The sequence below is a fragment of the Hippocampus guttulatus genome, chromosome 13 (assembly GCF_054856545.1).
Source record: "Hippocampus guttulatus isolate MCC_2025c chromosome 13, RoL_Hgut_1.0, whole genome shotgun sequence".
Lineage (NCBI taxonomy): Eukaryota > Metazoa > Chordata > Actinopteri > Syngnathiformes > Syngnathidae > Hippocampus > Hippocampus guttulatus.
This window is the reverse complement of record NC_141273.1, coordinates 301,702-323,790: the sequence shown is the minus strand read 5'-3', so window position 1 is coordinate 323,790 and position 22,089 is coordinate 301,702. Positions and strand designations below refer to the sequence as shown.

General features: G+C 55.5%; 3 protein-coding genes across 5 annotated transcripts; 1 reads left to right on the top strand and 2 right to left on the bottom strand.

The window, feature by feature from the left end:
• Positions 1 to 1,170: 1,170 nt before the first annotated feature.
• scfd1 (sec1 family domain containing 1) lies at positions 1,171 to 8,653 on the bottom strand. The gene is made up of 25 exons (XM_086127047.1): positions 8,501 to 8,653; positions 7,884 to 7,954; positions 7,707 to 7,795; positions 7,536 to 7,626; positions 7,242 to 7,364; positions 7,082 to 7,169; positions 6,910 to 6,999; positions 6,757 to 6,812; positions 6,562 to 6,647; positions 6,400 to 6,499; positions 6,137 to 6,276; positions 5,970 to 6,060; positions 5,815 to 5,888; positions 5,438 to 5,519; positions 5,256 to 5,352; positions 5,087 to 5,157; positions 4,428 to 4,507; positions 3,812 to 3,874; positions 3,586 to 3,661; positions 2,860 to 2,913; positions 2,555 to 2,607; positions 2,438 to 2,471; positions 2,116 to 2,181; positions 1,943 to 2,011; positions 1,171 to 1,440 (listed from the first exon to the last, which is right to left on the bottom strand). Exons 1-25 carry the CDS (start codon positions 8,619 to 8,621, stop codon positions 1,417 to 1,419), a joined length of 1,989 nt encoding a protein of 662 aa, XP_085983173.1. The 5' UTR covers positions 8,622 to 8,653; the 3' UTR covers positions 1,171 to 1,416.
• Positions 8,654 to 9,464: 811 nt separating this feature from the next.
• On the bottom strand, positions 9,465 to 14,147 carry g2e3 (G2/M-phase specific E3 ubiquitin protein ligase). Of its 3 annotated transcripts, none has more exons than XM_086126638.1 (10): positions 12,678 to 14,147; positions 12,162 to 12,233; positions 11,798 to 11,895; positions 11,574 to 11,675; positions 11,377 to 11,501; positions 11,115 to 11,283; positions 10,906 to 11,012; positions 10,186 to 10,302; positions 9,965 to 10,089; positions 9,465 to 9,815 (listed from the first exon to the last, which is right to left on the bottom strand). In XM_086126638.1, the coding sequence occupies exons 2-10, from the start codon at positions 12,220 to 12,222 to the stop codon at positions 9,688 to 9,690; spliced, it is 1,032 nt and encodes a 343-aa protein (XP_085982764.1). In that variant the 5' UTR covers positions 12,223 to 12,233; positions 12,678 to 14,147; the 3' UTR covers positions 9,465 to 9,687. The 3 variants fall into 3 exon arrangements, with proteins under 3 accessions (XP_085982764.1, XP_085982765.1, XP_085982763.1); XM_086126639.1 differs by having other exon boundaries at positions 13,293 to 14,147; XM_086126637.1 differs by having other exon boundaries at positions 11,798 to 14,147.
• A 179-nt stretch (positions 14,148 to 14,326) lies between these two features.
• On the top strand, positions 14,327 to 20,935 carry ehd4 (EH-domain containing 4). Its single transcript, XM_086126635.1, has 8 exons — positions 14,327 to 14,715; positions 16,660 to 16,836; positions 17,338 to 17,435; positions 18,348 to 18,514; positions 18,584 to 18,717; positions 18,782 to 18,893; positions 19,680 to 19,844; positions 20,168 to 20,935. Exons 1-8 carry the CDS (start codon positions 14,486 to 14,488, stop codon positions 20,726 to 20,728), a joined length of 1,644 nt encoding a protein of 547 aa, XP_085982761.1. The 5' UTR covers positions 14,327 to 14,485; the 3' UTR covers positions 20,729 to 20,935.
• The last annotated feature ends 1,154 nt before the right edge of the window (positions 20,936 to 22,089 follow it).

The following is a 22,089-nucleotide window of genomic DNA, read 5'->3' as shown; positions in this document are numbered from 1 at the left end:
GTAGCAGAAGGCTCCAAGTCTCGTTTCATCCGCCGTCTGTCGCGATATTCGTGCCAAAATCCAAACGTCTGCTTTTGAGATCGGCAGCCCACAACGCGTCAGTCTGGGCGACTGGACGCTTTTTTCTTCGATTTCTTGTCATTTTTCTTGTTTTGCCAGAAAAAGAAACCAGAGAGGGAAGTCGGGAATGCTGCGATTTCCTAGCATGCTGCTTTTCATTGCTAACTCCGCCCACCTCACCTTCCGAATTACAAGCGCGAAAACGAAAGATTGCGACACGGACTCGCTTCAAGAAAAAAAAACAAAGGACCGTTTGGAAAAACCGGAGCCCATCGGGATAAGACGATGTCGTTTTGGGATACGGCGACCTCAGAGAAGCCGTTGAAAGTTTCTTGGCGACCCAACGCGCGTTGACCGCCAGCTATTTCTTGCGAGCCGTCCCATTCGAACTTTAGTTTTCTTTCCTCGGCTCTCCAACGGAGAGTCGCGCTTCTGGGGATGGTGCAGATGATATTTGGCGCGATGACCTCATCGACACGAGACAGGATGTCGCTAAGCGGGGAGGAGAATTTACCCCCGCCGCGTCTCCGACCAAGCCCGAGCCCAAGAATGTCTGTCATGTGGTTCCAGGACGGGAAGTTGACCCCGGTCGGCAGGAGGTGGGACGGAGACGCGTCTTCTTAGTCTTCATCCCGGTCGGGAAATGAAAACTGGCAATGAGTGGAAAGGCCGCGCATGCTAATGGCTACGAGCTAGCGGACACTCGGCGCGGCGGGTTCGAGAGGCTCCAACAACATCATCTGACCCGCGCTCACGCCCCGTTGGAATGCTGGGGGAGGGGGGCTTTCCTAATCACATGATTTCCAACAAAATGGATTCATTTGTTTTTAATAAGTTGGGGGAAAAAAACCCTTTTGACTTCTTTTGGGGGAAAAAAATTCTACAAAAGCACCTGTGCCCATAAAATAAATCAGTGTGTCTAAGATGGTTTTAACATCTCCCAAAAACATCCTGATTTCCGTCCTTTTCACCGGATGACATCAGCAAGCTCCCATTATGCATTGCATCTTAATTCAAAGCAGCGGGATACTCCTCAACTTGTCGGCGCTCATGACACACATCTTTGTCTGGGGGGGGGGGGGGCACATACAATGACATTTTCGGACTGGATGTGGCTCAAGGTTCTTTTATTTTGACATGTTGGTCAATCGCAGAAAGGGGGGGAAGGGTGGCAATTGATTGACAGATGGGGGTTCCTCACTTATGTCATATCATTTGGAAGCATACAGAGTTCCCCGCCCCCCCCAAAAAGTTGGTCAAGTTCGTTTGTATTTACGCTGACAGAAAACATCCATCCGTCATTTCTCTGCAGCGTTCATCCTCACACGTTGAAAATGTTCTTCCATGTCCCCGGCCTCACTTTTGCCCCAACTGGGAGAGCTGCAGACTCGCGGGTGTACACACACACACACACACACGCACACACACACACACGCACACACGCACACACACACACACGCACACACGCACACACACACAGCGCGTTCAATTTCAGGGTTTACAACAAAAAAAGCCACCCGACAAGTTGAAAATTTGCGGCTTGGGGGAAAAAGTATGCAAAAGCAGCGCTAAATAGAAATACAAATATTATATTATACGGGGTTTCTTTTACAGTAAGCTTGTTTCTTTTATTCTATTGGGAAAAAAGTGACTTTCTGGGAGAAAAAAAAAGTTGATCTCTGAAAAAGACTTTTCAAAAAATGTTGTCATGTCCACAGAAGATTACATTTGCTTTTGTCTTGAAAAAGTCGCTTTGTCTGCTTTCTTTTTAGTGTGCGTTCTCTCGCATGTCCGTGTTTGTATTTCCTCATTGCTTGTTTGTTGTTTGGCTTCCGCTGGCAATTTGGGGAGCCGAAATAGGGGAAGGCGAGCTGCAACTGACCTGTTTGATGAATTGCGACGCGTTGAACAGTTCGCTGCAGCCGTAAATCACCTTCTTGCCTGCTCTCGACTGACCCAACACACACACACACACACACACACACAAAGTGCTTGTCAGTACTGCGTGTGCGCGCGTGTGTTGAGAGATGAGGTCGTGGACGTGCGGTGCCGTACTTTTGTGTAGTCCACCAAGTTCTGGTACTCGATGTAGTTTCCTCCGCCCACCACAAAGACGATGGCCTGAACGACAAAAACAAATTCCAGAATTAAAAAAAAAAAAAAGAAAAAAAAGCTGCAATGTTTTTCTTTCCAAAACGAGAGCGTTTGCTTTTCACTGAATTTTGAGAACTTTTTTTCCTTCTTTAGAAATACTTTTTTTTTTTTTTACACGTATAATTTTTGTGAAATCTTTTTTTTTCTCCATCTGCCCGCCGACAACAACGGCAACGGATTTCCGACGCAGTCAATGGATGAAGTCCCTAATCGATGGACTCACCTCCTGAAAAGGGTTCTTGTTCCTGGGAATGGAGCTGGGGAAGACGCAAACGGAGCCGTGCCGTCAGGGCGGTGCAAATAGCAAGTGCCTGCGCCTGCGCGCTCGTGCGTGCCATACCTATCGCTGCCGCGCAGCATCTTGGGGTCAAAGTAGCGATACTCGTCCGTTTCCTGCAACAGCGACCAAAAGAGAAAAACACACCACGCTGTTCAAATGATTGTTAGCCAGGAGGCGGAGCTTCCTCACAATGCTACCTTAGCTTGGATTTGCACCAGCTCAGGAAATCGAGTAGAAAAGAAATGAAACACACACACACAGTCCAGGAAATTCTTTCACTCTTTCATCCTCGGTCCAATTTTTTTGTCCAGTGTCCTCCTTTCAGCAACAACAACTTTATGTGTGTGTGTGTGTGTTCTACTCACAGCATGCGACTTCATCTCCATCAGATTGTCAAGCACTCGAGTGACTGGAAGGTTCTGGAAATCACAAAACAACATTAGGAGCAACTTTTCCCCCGGAAAAAAAATGTCAAAAGTCAGATTTTAGTTGCGTAACATTTCACGTTCAACAAAATTGCAGAAAAAAAGGACAACTTGTGCCTGATACGTCTCAAAAAAAAGCTAGAAAAAAATGCACAGGAAAGAAATAAAGTCTTACTTTTGTGTTTCAATCCACAGTTGAACTTTTTTCTTGTCCAAACTTTTTGAAAAAAATATTTTGGGGAAAGAAAAATGCATTTAAAAATCGTTTTTTTTCTTCTAAGGAACCCTTCAATTTTATCCAAATCTTTTTTTTTTTTAAGCATTTTCCTCCTGACCTTTTTATCTCCTGATGAGTATGCGAATGACCCTTGCTGGTGAATAAACAAAAGAAAGAAAAAGAAATCTGTCTGGAAAAACAAAGAACGCAAAAAAGTATTTTTTGAAATAACGACATCATGGGCTGACATCATCGAGCTGCTCTCGGCGCCCGCTGGTTGAAAAGGCCAAATTGGCGCCGGTTCCCCCTTTGAAGGGGAACAACGGATGGCAACGGAGGACAAGAATGATGAGAAAGGAGCAAAAAAAAAAAACCCCCGACGGCCGCGTGGAAACGACTTGTGCAGGTGTTTGCTTGTTTTGTTTGTCACGCGCGGGCGGCGGACTCACGTGCTGCTTGAGCACCAAGTTCTTCACTCCCTCCATCACCAGCTGAGAGCCGCTATTCATCACTCGGGAAAACAGACTGAGCGGGAGGCCGGGCGAGGGGAGCGGGGGCAGATGGGGGGGGGGGGGGGGGCGTCAGGAGAGACGGCCAGAAGCGGCGCGGGAGGACAAGGTCGGGCCGGCAATCGGGTTCAATGGCATTTTGGGGACGTGAAGACGGCCGACCTACCCCATGGGCTTCACTCCGCCGTTGCCGTAGTTGGCGGGGGTGGCGGCCATCTTGGTGAAGGCCCTGCGCGGCGGGACAAAAACAAAACAAAATCAAACACTGCCCATCCTCTCTCAGTCAACGCGTCGCGGGAGACGCTCCGGACGGACGAGGCCCGCGACCGGGAGGAGGCGGGGAGGCGTATCCCAATTCCACCAATGATTATCACCCCCCCCCAAAAAAATTAGTGCGCTGTGGATTTTTTGGGGGGAAGCTTCGGGAGTTTGACCCCAGCGTTGATTGATGATGAAAACGTGACCATCAACTGAATCGTAGCGCATCAATAAGGAGCCCGTCCAGGCTTTGTTGTTGGAATTCCGAAGGGGGGAGGGTTTTTTTTTTTGGGGGGGGGGGGGTTGTCATCGGCTGTAAATCTCCTCCCGCAAACGGCTCTTTTTTTTCCTCCGATCGTCGTGGACATCTTCGTGCTGCCGGGGCTCCCCCGGGGGGAGGGCCTTAACTTCATTTCCAGGCGGCCCATCTCCATACAATACTTTCCATTGCGCAAACTGGAGCAGACGTGGAAATGTACTTGTTTACTTGCGTTACGTGCCGACATGCATGCCCCGCGACTCACTTCCACCGTTTGATGTAGGCCAGGGGCGACAGGTCGCAGCCGGCGTCCAGCAGGGCCGTCTGATACTGCTCCAAGTCCGACTGCGGGCGCGGAGACACAAAGTTGGCCTCGCTCATTTGCATCGCCGGACGCGCGACCAGAAGCGCGCCGCAAAAGTCCGAAAAAAAGGAAGAGCGGCGAGAGAACATTCCGCCGCGCTGAGGAAGCCTTTGGCCCGAAAGCGGCGAGACGGCCGAGGACGGATTTACAACGTCGCCGCTCTCCCGGCTGGCTCGCGTCCGCCGACGGGCCTGCGATGGTCATCAGCGCGCAAACGGACGGACGGACGGACGCGCGAGCTAGCGCGCGCGCGGACCCCTTTGCCAAAGAACCGTCAAGAGGCCCGGCGGCGGACGCGCGGACGGGCCGGCGGTCCTTTCGAGAGCCTCGGCCGCCGTTGGCGCTCGGTCTGCGGGGATCCGTCGCGTTCATTGGCGCGAGACAAGAGGCGCCGCCTTGTGAAATCGACTGAGGGACGACATGCTCGAGTGAGTTGAGGAATTTCATTCCGACTAGCCACGGTGATAAAGCTGTCCAATTGTTTGCCGATTCGGATGATGCGAATTCGTAAACAAAGTAACGCTAGCATGAAAGCGGAGCGACGGTTCCAGCGGCGTTACCTCTGAAGGAGGCTGCTGAGCTGTGATGTAGAAGATGAGGAAGAGTCGCATCTTGTCTTCTGGAGTCCCCGCTGACAACCCAAAACGCGCACACACAAAAAAGAAAATGGCGCACCACGCATCAAAAGCGCTGCGACGGGACGACCTGCGTGCGCGTGTGCGCCGGTACCGTCCGGGTCGCTGATGATGTCCAGGAGAGATTTGTCCAAAGTCGACTTGCTCATCAGTTTCTCTTCATACTCAAAATAGACGTCCAGTTTTCGGCCCTGAACACAGCAGGCCGCGCGCCGACACACTTGAGCGCGCGGCGGCACGAGCGGCCTTTGGCGGCGCCCCGAAGGCCTTCCTCACCTTGATGTGGTCCAGCACCGCCGTGGCCACGTTGGTGTGCAGGTCGATCAGGCGTTTCTTCTCCAACAGCTCGGGCAGAGAACTGCGACGACGGAGTGCAAACATGAGACGTGGAGAAAATACCCCCACACCGGTCGCGGTGCTTTTAGAGGCGGGGCCTGCCGCCGGCATATATTCTTTATCCTCTGCAACAAACCACCAACATGAAAGTGGCGGCACCGAGACGGTCTTCGCCGGTCATATGGATGAACGTAAGTATTATACTGCCCCCCGGAGGCCGCAAGGGACGGATAACATCCGGGGGGTGGAGGGCGGGGGGGGTTCGGAGAAGAGTGCTTTGGGTCCGAGGAGGTGTGGAGTGAAGGAGGGCTACGCACCTGACGGCGGAGGTGAGCTTGGCGGTGTTGTCGGACAGCATGCTGATGGCGCCCTCGTCCTCGCCCTCCAGGCCCTGCCCCCAAAAGACAGAGGGAGGGGTCAGCAGAGAGCCACTCGCGGCAGGCGACGTTGCCGGCCGGCCCCCCTCCCTCACCATGATGCTCTTCAGACGTTTGACCTCGTCCTCCTGCGCCCGGTACGCGTCCAGCTCCTCCTGGACCGACTCGGCCACCTCCGGGAAGGGACTGCGTGGGCGGACGCGACGCGGGCTCAGAAATGCGCAGGGGGGGGGGGGGGGGGGCGCCGCCGGACCTGACTCACCTGCCCTTGTGTCTCTGCCAGAACTTGTCGGCGGCCGTCAGGTCGTAGGTGCGTCGGCTCTTCTTTTTGGGCCTGGCGCCGGCGGGGGACGCCTCCGCCCCCGCGCCCTCCTCCAGCATCACCCTGTTGAGGTGCAAGTCCTGGCGGGGCCCCAACAACGCATGCCGCTCACACTTTTTTTAAGCTGGACGGGATCGGGTCCGTTCGCAACAACCTCAAATGTGCTCGCGTTGATCTTGATGGAACGTCAAAGTAAATCTCACCATGACGTCGTGGATGAGCGCCTGGTAGGTCCACGTGTGGTGAAGGGGCGTGGCCATGTCCATGTTGCGGTCGGCCAGCACGAACAGAGGCCTCTGGAAGCTGCGCACGGGCGCCACGCGTCAGCCCGCGCCCGCCAGCCCGTCGCCCGCGCGGTCGCTTACCTGAACTGCCCGGAGGCCATGTTGTCTCCCGTGAACAGGCTGTTCCTGGCGTCGCGCAGGTTTTCCCGCAGCTTCTTGTCCAGCTTCTGCGAGACGCGGCGGACGCGCGGGTTACTCGTACGGCTCAAGACCGACCGCGCTTCGCCCTCGTACGGGAAGGTCAGCCCGGTTGTCGGCGAGCGTCCGGAGACTCACCGCGGCGACCATCTCGGCCGCGTTGCCGCGGGGACAACGGATGATGGGCACGGCACCTGCGCAGACGCACGCGGCGTCAGACGTCAGCGGGCGCCGAAACCGAGGCCGCTTAGCGAGCGGCTGGCGGGGGGGGGGGGGGGGGGGGGGGCGCACCCAGCGTGACGAAGAAGCAGAAGAGACTGTCCACGATGGTGTCCATGATGGCCTCCATGTCGGTGTCCTGCATGTCTCCCCTGTTGATGGCTGCGGGGGGGGGGGGGGGGGGCACAACAAAAGGGTTCAGACGCTCGCCGGCGCGACCGACGACATCGCGAGCGAGAGTCACCGTGGTAGGAGATGAGCTCCTTGTTTTGATGGCACAGAATGAACAGGTCGTCCTCCAGCGTGATGAAGTTCAGGTACTGATCGTACACCTGCAAATCAATCAATCAATAAACAACGCAGCCGCACGGGTCACCGGTACGTGGAAGGGTAACCGCGGCAACCTTGGCGATGTGGCTGACGGCGTTGGCGGCCAACGCGGCGCTGGCGATGTCCTCCAGTTTGCTTCGACTGATGGCCGAGATGAAGTTCAGGTAGTAAGATTCGTACAGTTGGCTCCTCAGGTCCTAAGCACACAAACGCACGTCACAAATCTGACCGCGTCAACTTGTACGAAAATTGGGTGACGGGCAAGTTTTGGATACAGCGCCACAAAATACATTAAAAAATCTAATCAGATCGAGTCGGCGCCATTCGATTCAAGCCGTCAAAGGAGACGCGCGCGTACGCGCGAGCACCTGACACATCCGGTCGATGTTCTCCTCCGAGGGCATGACAAAGTAGATGGCCGGCACGTCGGGAACAGGATCTCGATCAGAGTGGAGCAACCTGAACGCACGGGCGCAAGCGCATTTCATGTACGCGCGGTGAGGTGAGGTGAGCCGCCTCGATGTGCGTGCGCGACTGACAGGTGCAGCGTGATGCCCATGTCTCGCAGCTCTTTGACGGACAGCAGAGGCGAGATGATGTCCTGACCGAAGCGGTCGTAGATCAACACCTAGGAAACAACACACACACACACACACACACACACATTGCTCGGGGTACTTCAACGGCGTCGTCGGTAACGACGGCGTCCCGTTTACCTTCCATACTGGCTCGGATGTGGCGTTCTTCACGGGAGGAGTGTTGAAGTTCAACATGCGCCTCAGAGCCACTGGAGGACAACGGCGGCAAAACACAAAAGGTGACGACAACATCTTCACATCACTTCATGCGTGCGGGGAGCGACGGCCAACGCTTTGATCAATAAAACCAGAGTGCTCCTCTGTCGATCTCGGATGCAGATACCCTTTTTTTTTTTTTTTTAATGGGGACTTAAAACAAAGACGGGACTGTAGTTTGAACGCAGCGAGGAATGCCGAGGGTGCGTTCGAAAATTCACTCTGACGCCCTGCCACCGTTTTCACGCGTTCCACACGGTTGCGTGTTTTTGTCGGTTCGCCTTACGTTACTTTGTCGCGCGTTACCATTACGACCGTCTGCTCCATCAGCTTTCGGCCCCGCTGTAGTTTTGTTCCCGTCTCGGCGTTTTCAAATCTTCGGAGACGAGACGTCATCGGCTAACCGAGGCTCGGTCAGCATCGAGAGAGGCCGAAGGCCCGTTCAAATTTCGCGTCCGGCATAAATATCAAAGGTGGGACGGCGGCCGCGGATGAAAAATGACGAGGGAGTTGAAAATTCGGCAATGAAGCGCACGCACCCGTCTGCTTGTCACGAACCGACGCCGCCATCTTGGATGTTGTGGCCCTTCGATGACGTGTCAACACAAAGACGCAAAATAAAAACAGAGTCGCCGCTCTGACGCCGTTTGTCGAAACCATCGCGAGACACGCGAAAGGGATGTATCACTCCGGTGACTGTTGAGTGAACGACATTTGACGCCTGGTCGACGTCCAAAAATGGAAATTTGGCTGGAATATTCCAAAGGACATGACGTGATTATCAGCGCTGTGAAAAACAAACATACGAATCACAAAACCCTTTTTTTTTTTTTAAATCTGAAAGAATTCCCTCTTGCGGTCCTCGGAGGAAATCTCAAACTTTGTCGGCCTTCATAGGGCAAAAATGATCCGAATACAAACGCCGATCGAAGAGACACCTGGGTGGGCTGAACATGAACACTTTGAGAATCGGTCCGTATGTCCCAATGATGTCAGCAGTAAAATTCAACCCCGAGAATAATTTGCTGTCATTTAAATGGAGAGTTTGTTGATTATATCTATTTTTGGTCATGTAATTAGAGCCTCTTATTTAGAGGTGAAGTCACGGCTATGATATTACATCGAGCGCGGCTTCCTACGGAGGCTGCCATGTTTCGCCGCCATCTTTCTGCTACGTGTAACGTCATGCCACGCGCTTCCTCCGTCACTTGAGAAGTCGTTTGGGATGACATTTCGCTTACAACTCTGCTGAAGAAGTCGCTGGTAAGGCTTTTCTCCGAGGTACCGCACTGCGCGTGCTCGGAGGTGAAGGCCTTGCATTCCATCAGTTCCCCAGTAGATGGCACTCGATTCTCCGTTTTGCTCATTATGAATGAATGAAAGTCTTCCTCAAAAAACAAATGGATAATATTGGAAATGCAAGTTAAAAAAAAACCCAAATCGAGCTTGATAGTGAAAAATGGACCACCCCTGCTCAAAGTGCCCCTTTCAATACAACGAGCATTCAAGGAAGTAAAGATTTATTTGAAAAGAACTTCAAGCACACAGCTCCAAAGTGGAAACACGGTCAAACACGCGAACACGACGAGGACGCCAACAAGACATCGAGAAACCAAGAGAGAATTACAAATTGTACCCTGATAGATGACGCAGAAAAAAAGAAATGGAAAAAATAGCTTATCCTGAGAAGAAAATGTTACAGTAACAGAGGAAAAGATGAGAATAGTCAAAAAAGCTCCTCGGGAGAGACGCGCGACGGCTTTCTGCGAGCGACGGGCGAGGGCGGCGCCGGGAGGCGACGTTTGGTTGCGGCGGTCCTCCTCGGGGCCGCCTGAGGAGACGCGAGCGGGGAGGCTGTTTGGACACAAACGCGGCTTCAGCGATACGGCGGGGGCGAAAGGGGCGCCGCGTCGGTTCCGACGGGCTTGGATGTCAACGTGAAAGGGGGTCACGCTGGCGAGCACGCCAGCGCAAAAGGGATGACGTGTCGGCTGTTTTGTCACCGTTTCCGTCGGTGGACTTGGCACATTCGGGGCAGGCCCAGTCGGCGGCGTTCAGCGCGAGTCCCGAGCACTTCCTGTGCGTCCCCCTGGACCCGCAGAGCAGGCACCGCAGCACGGCAAACCACCTGGGCGTCACCGCGGCAACGGGAGGAGATCACGTCGGTGGGCTTGGAGGCCGGCGCCGAGCGGGAGCGGGACCCGCGCGCCGGCGCTCAACTCACCCGCTTTTGGCGGCGTGCGCGCGGCCGTTGGCGCAGACGCAGGCGTGGGCGTCGCAGTGCACGTAGACCTCCAGCAGGTCGGCGTAGGCGTCGGCCTCCAACTCCCACGAAGCGTCTCTGCACGACAACGACAACGAGAGCGCCGGCCGCCGCCGCCGCCTTAGTGCCTCGGCGTCTCTCTCGTTTGGCCTTCCGTTCTTGGCGGTCGTTGCGCCGCTTTTGGCCTTTTTCTTTTCGGGCTCCCGTCGTGTTACGCATTGTCGTCCCGTTTGGTGCGCGGCCGCGTGTTTTGCCTTTGTTGTCGTGTTACCTCGTACGATGTCGTTTGGTGCTATTTTGCCTTCTTGTTAGCCACGGAACAAAAACAATTCAACGTCTGAACTCTGAATGTTATTCCATTTTATCCGCGGTACAGGATCAAATGTTTGCCTGAGCATGCAGTACCGGGATTATCCAGTAGGGGCGTGAGGAACATCCTCACAGAGTCCATGAGGAAGAGGAGGCGCCTAACAAGCTTTTTTGTTTTTTTATGTAGCTGACCTCCAAAATTGGAGCGGGACGGGGAGTCGGGAACGTTTTTTTTCTTTTTTCTTTTTACTCTTGTTCGGGACTAGGACGGGAGTGAAAATCCACTCCTCTGTCAGCCTCTAGCTGTTGTGTCGCGTTGCGTCATCCGGCGTGCTGTCGCGCGTTTCCTTTTGTTTGTGTGGCGTCGTGTACCTCTCGGGGATGCAGATCCCCATGCGCAGCATCTCCTGCTGATATTGGTCCTTGTTGTTACACAACGTGCATCTGAAGAAGAAGAGGCCGGCGCTGTGTGCTTGCCGCTGACGCAAGCCCGCGCGCACACACACACACACACACGCGCGCGCGCAGAGAGCGTGAGACGGGTGCGACGGGGGTCTCGCTATGCGCGTCTGCGGCGTTACCTGCACGCAATCCCTGTGGAACCAGCTGCCGTGGCAGGACGGACACTTGAGGACGCCGTAGGACAGGTCGCCGTCGATGGCGTCCAAGCACACGGAGCACGACTGGGGCAGGCTCAGGTTGGAGGTCACGGCCGCAGACTGAAAGGGGCTGTGGTCGGGACAGTAAGACCTGCGCGCGCACAGCAAATGTGACCAGAGCCTTTGGCTTGCCGGCGCGCCACCGCCACCGCCACCGCCACCACCACGACGGCGCCAAACTCACGGGAAGTTTTGGGTGAACTGCGACACGAAGCCGCTCTTGCGTCCGCAAGGGAAGTGAACCGTCTTCCGGCAACTTTTCACGTAGCAGCCCACGCAGGCGCCCTTCTTCTTACACGCGCAGCACGTCTGGAGGACGCAGCAGCAACCGGCGGCGGTGAGTCGGCGTGAAAGGCGCCGGCGCCGCTAAAGCGAACCCACCAGTCGCGCAGAGCGGCGAATCTCCTGCTTGATGTCGTCCACCAGGAAGCCGAACACGCCTTCGCTGTCTTTGCCTCGCTGGTACACGCCGCACGACGTCAGCTGCAAGGAGAGCGGCGCCGTCAGGTCAAAAAGCCTCAGCGGACGGCCGGCGAGGACGGCTTTGTCCGTCGACGGACGGACGCGTCGTCCCGTCAAAGTCCAGTGAGAAGCTTGAAGCTGACCAAGCAGAAGTAGTGCACGCAGAGGTTGTCGTCCCGCAGAGTGATTTTGTCCCCCAACAAGGCCGGGTCGTCCTCACAGCTTCGGCACAGAACGCAACCTTCACATGACATGCAAAAGTCAAAAAGAGTCCATCCAAAATCCAATTGAAAGGCAAAAGTAAAGTTGCGCGTGCGGCCTTTTTCAAGCCATTTCTGTTGTTCACTTTGTCCGCCACTTGTCAAACTCGGCAAAGGCTCTCGTGAATCTGCACCATTGTTTCCCATGGTTATTTTTTTTTTTTTGCCTCTGAAACTCGACTCGGATGTCGTTCTTGCCACCGTGGTCGTTGGCAAGGGACGCCTTCTTCGCTCTCGCCATACTCACGTTGGCCCACCATTTGACTGCCGGTGACCGCTTCTTGGGAGCGCCTGGCTTTCTTCTTCATGTTGCTCTACTCTGGGGTCAGAGGTCACACATTGGTCGGAAAAACACAAGTCTGATGCTGGAGACCACAAACAACAAAAATGCATTCGGATATTCACGGGGAAAGGATGCCGCATAAGAGACGACTCCTTCAAATAAAGTGGAAAGCACCAACACAAGTCAACACTTGCAGCTAAACGAACATGGAAGAATATTCATTTGCAAAAAAAAAAAAAAAAATAACACGAAATGCACAATTGGAGACTAAAATGCGACTTGGGAGGAAAACATGCAAAATGCTTCATTTTGTTAAGAAATATAAATCAGGATGTATTGTATTGAAAATGAAAGCCGCCGTTCAACAGCGTCCGTTCACCGCATCCATGAGCGACCATCGTTCCTTTGAACGGGAGTAAAAAGTTGTCTTCGCCAAAGCCGAGACAAAAACGTCCGTTGAATAACCGCGAGTGGACTTACTTCGAGGCTCAGGGCGGAATTTGGAAGTTTGCGGTCATTTTTGGGGTCGTTTTATTGTCTTTACGGGTCTTGCGGTTTTTTTCGGTTCGGACGGCCAACTGGTTTAAAAATTCGCTCTTTCAAAATAAGACATCACTTCCGCTTCCGCTCCTTCACTCGGAGGACGGCAGTTTCTATTCTTTCGCTTGCGCCACCTGTTGAGTAAGTGCAGTGCGTTCCTGTCGAATATTTGTAATTCTAATACTTGAGAAATAATCTCTTTATGCCGCCGCCAACCAATGTTTACGCGGAATTTTGTCGTTCGCGTTGGAAGTGATTTATTGTGAAATAAAAAAGAGGAAATACATTTCAGGTTCCTGTCTGAGGAAAATAACCCATAACAAATAGTTTGACACCTTCAAATACGTAATTTGGCAATATGTGCAGTACAAAAAAAACATATTTTCAAAGGATAAATAATTTATCTGGAACTAAATGACCAGAGAACGACTACTTGTGGCGTTGTAGTGAAAGCTCTGCGCAACTTAACCACAAGATGACGCCGTTACGACTCAAAATGCTCCCGGTTCCGAAGGAAATAGAAGAGTCCCTTTTTTTTTAATGGAAAGGACAAACCCAAAAGCAAGGTCGGCGCTCGTCTGCGAGGCACTTAAGCACGTCGAGACATCTCCGCGCTGAATCTTTGCCTATTTTTGGCCGCCATTTCCGGAATCGATTGGTTCGAATCTCAGCACCGCCGCCGCCATTTTCGCTAGTACGCAACTACGCAAGACGTGGTGCGCATGGTTGCGTAACCGTGAGCGTAGCCTACGTCTAAGAATGCGAAATTCACACCAACCAACTGTATTTCGCAACTTTTTACATCGAAAACAAGGAATACCGACGTACCCGTTGCCACATTATTGGGAGGTGTTTCAATTTGGAGTCCTAAAAAGTATATTTCATATTATTGTAAGCCACTCCCAACATAACGCACCGTACTCAACAAAGTTACTGTTCTGGAACAAAAAGAAATCTGACATTTAAGACGCTGTAACAGGAAGAAAAGAAGAGAAGAAAGACCTTGATTTGTCTTACAATGGAGAAATTCACAATTTACAGCAGCAGAAATATGAGAAGTAAAAGAAAACAAGTATTTGCGTGCACAAAAAGAACAATTTGAAAAATGGACTGTACAAAAGTGGCTGTGCTATTTAAAATGGGTGAGTGTGTGTGTGTGTGTGGGGGGGGGGGGTCCAGGTTTTCACGTGTTTATTCATCAACAGCCTGACAGCAGCCGCCAAGAACTGAACGCAACCGTTTTTGACTGTGCAGATCATCTTTTAAAGTGAGCGACTGATGAATTCGCACGCGCTGAGCGTCAAGGAAGCGGACGAGCGCCCGACGTCGACCCCAAACGTGCCGCCCCCCTCCCTCCCTGAAGGGGGCAACGATTCCGAACGTCGTCCAAAGTGCCACGTGATGCATTCCCTCCGTGACGCCACCTCTCATCGCACATGCAATGTTTTTCGTTTGAGCGTCACGGAAGGCATCCACACCTCTGTTTTTGCTGGAGATGGGAGGGGAGGGGCCACTGCGGAACCGCTCTGCCCCTCCCGCACGCAGGTCGGCGGGTGGGCAGAGCGCTCGTTCGCACAGAGGCGGCACTGTTGGCGCGAGCACGCCCGCGGCTCCGCGCGTCCAAAGGTGGTCCAAAAGTCGGTGGCAGCAGAAAGCTCGACAAGAGGAGGGAACTCGTACCCCCCGGTCGCGCCAGAGCTTCTCCTTTTTTTTTTTTTTTTTTTTTTTTTTTTAGCTGCCGATTTGTGATGTTCAGTTGGGTGAAGCAGGAGCAGGGCGGCCGCAACAAGGAGGGCGAGATGTACCAAACGGTGACCGAGGGGCTGCAGAGCCTCTACAGCAAGAAGCTGCTGCCGCTCGAGGAGACGTACCTCTTCCACGACTTCCACTCGCCCGCCCTGGAGCCGGCCGACTTCCAGAGCAAGCCCATGGTGCTGCTGGTGGGCCAGTACTCCACCGGCAAGACCACCTTCATCAGGTGGGTCCACCCCGTCGGCGCGCTCCGAGGAGCCGAATCGTCGTCGAGCGCCGATCAACACGCCCGCGTCCAAACGCTCCGCCTCGCATGCCTTCAAACGAGCCAAAAGAAAAGCAAAAAAAAAAACCAAAGGCCTCCCTCGTTTGCTTTGAGGGAATCTCCGAAGTTCACTCGGATGGCGCGCGGCCTTCGGCGGAGCACTTCCGCAAGTCGGCGCTCGACAACTCGGAAGCGATGTCGCAGCGAGCGAACGGGAGGTGCCGGCGTGTCGAGCCAACTCGCGCCCGTCGTCTTCCGATTCGACATTCGAACATATTGACGACGCGACGCCAAGGGGGCTCGATCGGATCCTTTTGCAGTCGCGCTTTCATGTTTGCGGGCTGGAGTCACGTGACCGCGGCGCCTCGTCAAAGGCCATCTCGCGCTCGCAGCTGTAAAAACACGTTTTGGGTTGTTTTTTTTTTCTCAACCAAAGTCAACTTTTCACATATTGCTCTCACTTCGGACCTCGATGACCTCCGAGCGCGCCCCCCCCTTTTTTTTTTACGCCTAAGGACGTTGACGCCTCCATAGTCTGCGCTGGCTTCATATGTCATGTGTGCACCGAACACAAACGCGCGCGCGCGCGCAGTTTGTGACTGACGGCGCTCGACGTGACCAGACCGGTACAGGCAAGGGACTGATAGTGACAAAGGCCGCTCAACTTGATTTACTTTGGGGGGGGGAAGCTTAGCTACAGATTGGAACGGGTTTGTCACCGAGAAAAAATCTGGACGCGGCTCCCGACACACCGCGAGGGTCCCTGGCCGGCTCCGCACTGACATCAGAGTCAGGTTGAGAAATCCGTCAGCCACGTCGAGTGTGACGTTGGTCATCAAACGATGGCGTCCTGGCATTCAAAACTGGCCCGGCGAGAAAGACCTTGGCTTTCTTTTCACGCAAAGCATTTGACGCTTATTTGACCTTTGCTCCCTGAATGCTACTCATGGAGTTGAGGCTAGCACTAGGCCGAGCGCCAGACCAAACGGGGGGACAAAACAAATTGCGACCCGGATATCAACTTGGCACGGACCGACGCGGACGCGACGTTAAAGTCGACTTTGATCTCGGAGAAACAATTGCGAATCCTACTCGGAAAGATCGGATAAGAACACCTCGACGGTCTCACAATGGAGACGTTTGGCAAGTACGAAGGGAGGCAGAACGCCGTCCGCCTCACCCGGAATTGATCTGCGCTTTTACGCGGTTAGTAACACCCAAACAATGAATACGTCAACAACAAAGGATGGGAAATGAGTTTGGATATTCAACGCGCCTGAATGAAGGATGTTCCAGGCCACATTTCAACCCCCCGCCCCCTTCCCACAACGTGGCCGATAAATGCTTCCGTGCCTGCTCCGAACATGATTTGCAAGTGTACTTTTTACTTTTACTCAGTTTGCATTCTTCTAACGGAACGCTACTCTTGCCGAGTACAATTTGTGGCTGGACTGCGACGCGGGAAGTGCGAAGGGATCGCATCTGCGTGCTCGCGTGCGTTTGGGAATTGTTATGATTTTTTTTTTTCAAATATGAGCAGCGCGCAACTCGCAGATCCAAGCTGCGGAGAAATACGAGCCGCGGTCGCGCGGCGCTTGGGAGGCCCGCCCTGTGCCGCGGAATGCCGCCGAATCATGGGAACCGGAAGGCTTCCAAACGAATCACGCGAACGGGACTCACCGCGTCGACGTCACTCCGGCGGGATTCAAAATCCCGCTGGAGTTGTAGGCAGTCTGGCCTGGGTGCAACAGCCAATCATGTTGCGATGGGGTGGGTGGGGGGGGGGCACGAACACTCGGTTGAGATGTCTCGGCGCATCGAAATCCTGCCCGCTCTTGGCAGCGGATAAAGAAGATGCGAGTATCGACTGAACGTCCGACTGACGCAACATTTCCGCGGCGGCAGGTACCTTCTGGAGCAGGACTTCCCGGGCATGCGCATCGGACCCGAGCCCACCACGGACGGCTTCATCGCGGTGATGTACGGCGACAGCGAGGGGGTGGTCCCCGGCAACGCGCTGGTGGTGGACCCCAACAAGCCCTTCAGGAAGCTCAACGCCTTTGGAAACTCCTTCCTCAACAGGTAAACGTCACAGTAAAGGGCAACACCAAAATTCACTCTGGGTGGAGGTTGGGGGTTATTTGGGGGGGGGGCAATTTAAAAACGAAGATGTCTATTGAAACAGGCTTAAAGGCTTTTAAAGCAAGTTCAATGCTGGCATTTGTTTTCTTGAAGATTTTGACATCCATATTTGACTTTTTACTCCAAATGAAAATTCCTTCGCCCCCCCCCCCATCTCCCGCCCCCCCTCAATGAGCCATTGTAGGTATTGTTTCCAGGGGGAAGTGATTGTGCGTCACACGCGGCAGCAAAGCCATCTTGTTTTTTCCCGCCTGTCAGCCCGTCGCGGGATTTATGGTCAACATGCGATTGTGAGTCGGAGTTGGCAACATTGGTGGGGGAGGGGGGGGGGCGCGTTGTAAAATCAATCGTGCGCTCAAAAAGACGACGCCGTGGAGCGGCAACATGGTGAAAAAAAAAGCGACAGTCCGAGACTTGGCCTCGCTCTGCTTGTGCCTTCAGGTTCATTTGCTCTCAGATGCCCAATCAGGTTCTTCAGAGCATCAGCATCATCGACACGCCGGGCATCCTGTCCGGGGAGAAGCAGCGCATCAGCAGAGGTGCGTGCGGTCGCGCGCTCTTCCGGCACACGCGCCGCTCTCTGGCCGGGATGACATCACCAGTGAGAGGCCTCCGCAGGGCGGGTGGGGTTGGGGTTGGGGGAAGGAGGGGGCTGGGGGGGGGGGGGAGGCTTTCCGCCACATGGAAACGTTTTGAGCCCGTGACGAATCCCCAAAAAGTCCCAAAGTGGAGTCACGTGACCCGAGCCCAGCCGTCCGTCACGAGAGCAATGACCTCACGAGTCGAAAGCGCTCCTTGACGTTTGACGTCTCCGGCCGCCACGCCGCCGACTCGTTGTTTTTTTTTTTTTTTCTTTTGAATCAACACAGTCGAGCGTCGCCGCGTGATGCGCTTTCGCAACCCTGGAAAGAGGAAGCAAGATTGCTGGAGCCGCGGCATTTCCTGTCAAAGGGGAAATGGAACCTGCCAAGTCACCAGCCGGTCATCCCGTCATAGGCGCACGCACGCACACACACACGCGCACACGCGTGACTCGGAGCCGCGGATGGAAAGCGACACCGGGGGGGGGGGGGGGGGGGGCCTCGTCTTTGTCGCGTGGCCTTGATTTATTGATGAAGAGACACCTGAGCAAAGCCCGCCACGCTCAACTGCGGGAACGCGACACCCTGAACGCGCAACGTCGGCGCCTGCGGGAAGCCGTTGTCCAAATTGACTTTCGGGGGTCCCCCCCACGCCCCCCCCCTGCCTGAGGGAGGGGGGGAGCGGGAAGGGAACATGACGAGGGTTGTTGAAGAGGTCCGATCGGGGAGGCGTCGGGGCCACGCGCCTTCGGGGGACCCGGCCCCCCGGAACGCAACCCTCACGAAAAAACGAGGGTCGGCTGTCCTCGGCAGAGAGCCGGACGGCTTTTGGGTCGTCGGCGCAAACGCCGGGCGTCCTTTTGCGCGCAGGTTACGACTTTGCCGAGGTTCTGCGCTGGTTCGGCGAGCGGGTGGACAGGATCATCCTGCTCTTCGACGCCCACAAACTGGACATCTCGGACGAGTTCTCCGAGGCCATCCGAGCCCTCAAAGGACAAGACGACAAGATCAGGGTGGTCCTCAACAAGGCCGACCAGGTCAGCCCCGCCTTCCCCCCCGCGGCCGCTTTCCGCCACCCTCCCTCACCGGGCGCCGTCCTTTGGCAGGTGGACACGCAGCAGCTGATGCGCGTGTACGGCGCCCTCATGTGGTCGCTGGGCAAAGTGATCAACACCCCGGAGGTGGTGCGGGTCTACCTGGGTTCCTTTTGGGCCAAGCCCCTCCAGAACACGGAGAACAGGTGGGTCCCCCGTCCGCCGCGACCGCCGCGGCGCCGCTTCACGCCGTCTCCGTCTCGCCCTCAGACGTCTCTTTGAGGCCGAGTCCCAGGACCTCTTCAAAGACATCCAGAGTCTCCCGAGGAACGCGGCGCTGCGGAAACTCAACGATCTCATCAAGAGGGCTCGGCTGGCCAAGGTGAGACGGCAAGCGGCCTCCTCGGCTGCCAATGAATCAGAGGTGACATGCGTAAGTCTGAGATGAGAGTGACAATGACACCCCCCCCCCCCCCAAAAAAAAAAAGCATGTCAGGCAAGGTCCCCCACTACATTGCGCTCTGTCAACTGCCAATCAACTCCCGCAGCTATAACCTGGGAAAAACGGATTTTTGGGCTTAAAATCCAGCAATACAACCTTGTGTTGCACTCATGTAGGACGACGAGGCACTCTAAAGTGGCCGCACGTCAGCTAACAAATCAAACTTTGTTCAGGAGAACAAAAAAAAAAAACCAACCTTCTACCTTCCTGTGCTACTTTTGCACACTTGGGCGGAGGGGCACACTGATCTGAAATTTTGGGGGGGCGTCCAAGTCCGTGGTCAAGAATGCGGAAAACTGAACCGCGTAACACTGTCGTGGCTCCGACACAGTTCTCGGTCCGTCTCGTGTATTTGGAAATAAGTTGGCGGGGTCTTGAAGTCTGAGTGGTGCCCCCCCCCACCTGTGGAATGAAGTGGCCGCCCACGGAAATGCTCGCGGAATGCGCGCTATGCGGCCCGACTGCCGGCGCGGTTCCCGCTCTCCGTGTCTTCACCCGCCGGCCTTTTCTATTTGCGGCGCCGCGGACGGGACGCGCTTCCTTCCTCGCTGCCGGGAGGGACGTTGCCGCCTCCGCTCCGTCTCGGGCCGGCGCCGGCCCGTCGCCGCCTCCTCCCGGTTCCGGATGACCTCTGACCGCCCGCCGGCCCGGCCGGGCTTCCCGCAGGTGCACGCGTACATCATCAGCTACCTGAAGAAGGAGATGCCGTCGCTGTTCGGGCGCGAGAAGAAGAAGGAGGAGCTGATCCTGAGGCTGCCGGAGATCTACGCCATCCTGCAGCGGGAGCACCACATCAGCCCCGGAGACTTTCCCGACGTCACCAAGATGCAGGTGAGCGCGCGAGCTCTCGGCGCCGGCCGCTTTGAAGTCGAGATGTGAAGAATGACGGGCCCGAAGGCGTTGAATGATGTTCCCGACCCGGCCCCCGGGCCGGCGCTTTGACACCCGCCGTCCGTCGTTCCCATTTCCGTCGGGCCTCCCGCGATCGCAATCGATTCCCGGGCCGCGTCGTGTGGCGGATTCTCAAGCCGAGCTCACGTGATCTTTTGTCAACGCCCTCGCCGGCGCCAAAAAGGGGGGGGGGAGGGGCGAGTGGCGATGAGCGCCGGTCGGAGGGCGCGACGCGGCCGCCGTGACGTCCGTCTCTCTCGCAGGACATGCTGCAGCACTACGACTTCGGCAAGTTCCCGTCGCTGAAGATGAAGCTGATCGAGTCGGTGGACAAGATGCTGGCGTCCAAGATCGCCGGGCTGATGACGATGATCCGCGAGGAGGAGTCCAAGGCGCCGCCGGCCGCCGTGTCGGGCGGCGCCTTCGAGGGCTCCCAGGACGGCCCCTTCGGCCGCGGCTACGGCGAGGGCGTCGGCGCCGGCGCCGACGCCGGCGACGAGTGGATCGTGAGCCGGGACAAGCACCGCTACGACGAGATCTTCTACACGCTCATGCCCGTCAACGGCAAGATCAGCGGCGTCAACGCCAAGAAGGAGATGATGAACTCGCGGCTGCCCAACAGCGTGCTGGGCAAGATCTGGAAGCTGGCCGACTGCGACCGGGACGGCAGCCTGGACGACCAGGAGTTTGCGCTGGCCCAGCACCTCATCAAGGTCAAGCTGGAGGGCTACGAGCTGCCGGCCGAGCTGCCCCGCCACCTGCTGCCGCCCGCCCACCGCAAGGACCCCGACGCCGAGGCCGCGTACGACCGCGCCGACGACTAGGGCGGGGACTGGAACGGCCTATCCCGCGGGCTGAAAGTTTAAGACTGCCTTCACGATTCCCCCCCTGGGGGGGCAGAGCCCGACATGCCTGCGCTCCGTTAGAAAGCTCTTTCGGAGCTTGGCCGTTGCTCACATTCAGCCCGGAAGCCGTTTTGAAACGGAGCCCCCCGTTTCGTGCCCTGCTTTAAAAAAAACAACCAAACGTGACCTGCTTTCTGTCCTTTTTTTTTTTATGTGCTGGTCTACCAGCAGCGATGGCAAGCCAAGTTTGAAAACCGCCAAAGACAGCAGCAAGACCACAACGCGCAGTCGTTACTCTGCCGCCGCCCACCCGGACGCCGCCGCTTATCTGCGGGTCTTGCTGTGCCGGCGACCCCGACGCCGGCCGCGCGCGACTGTTGGCCCGCTGGCGGCCGGTGACCAAAACTGGAGACCGTGCCGCTTTTGGGGCGGGGTTTTTTTTTTTCGTTTGAAGAGGCGTGCCGAGTGAAAACGGCGACCGCTTTCGCTCTGCCGAAAGTTCAAAGCCATGGCGGCCGGCTTCATTTCGCGACCTTCCGACGACGCGCTGCTCAAATAGCGGCGCGACCGACCCCGCCAAATAGTTTGTTGCAAACAAAGCCAAGGAACGGCTCCACGTTTTCAAAAGGGCGCCGGCAATTTTGCAGCATGTTGCATCATCGGACCCCCGGAACATTTTCCGTGAGCACGAAGAAGCGGAAGCGCAAGCGCCATTTTGGCGGACGCGGAAGCAGACGATGTCGTCAAATCATTCCCAAACGGCAACTCAAAAGTCCGGAGGACACTTTCGAGCATACGCCCGCGTGCCAACGGAAGACCCGGACGGGAAGCGAGGGCGACCTCCGAGCGCCTCGGCTCCACTTCCCGTCGGCCTCTTCGGGAAACCTTCCGCAATTCATCTCGAGAGGAAACGTCAAAACATGCCAAACTCGCGCTTGACACGCTAAAGTGCGTCCGTCGGCTTCCTAGCTAGCCTGGGCTAATATTAGCGTCGACGTCGTTGACGCGCGGGTGCTCAGGGACCGCCGAAGCGCCGCCAGAGTGGTCGCTTCCCGGAGAACAATGCTGTCGCCGTCAACTTCCTGAGACGCGAGGTGACTTCCCGTCCCTGCCCAATCGCACCTGACACGCGTGCGCGCACGCGTCCATCCATTTCTCTCGTCCGTGCCGGAGCCGATCGATCGCTATTTCTGTCATGTGTTTGATGACGTCATTGATTTCTCGCATACCGCCATTTTTTTCCCCATCACTTATTGCAATCGCGGAACCTCGCGTGCCATTCAACTCGGGGATGTAATTCGCCTTTTGGCCACGAGATGTCAGTGTCTTCCTTTGCGAAA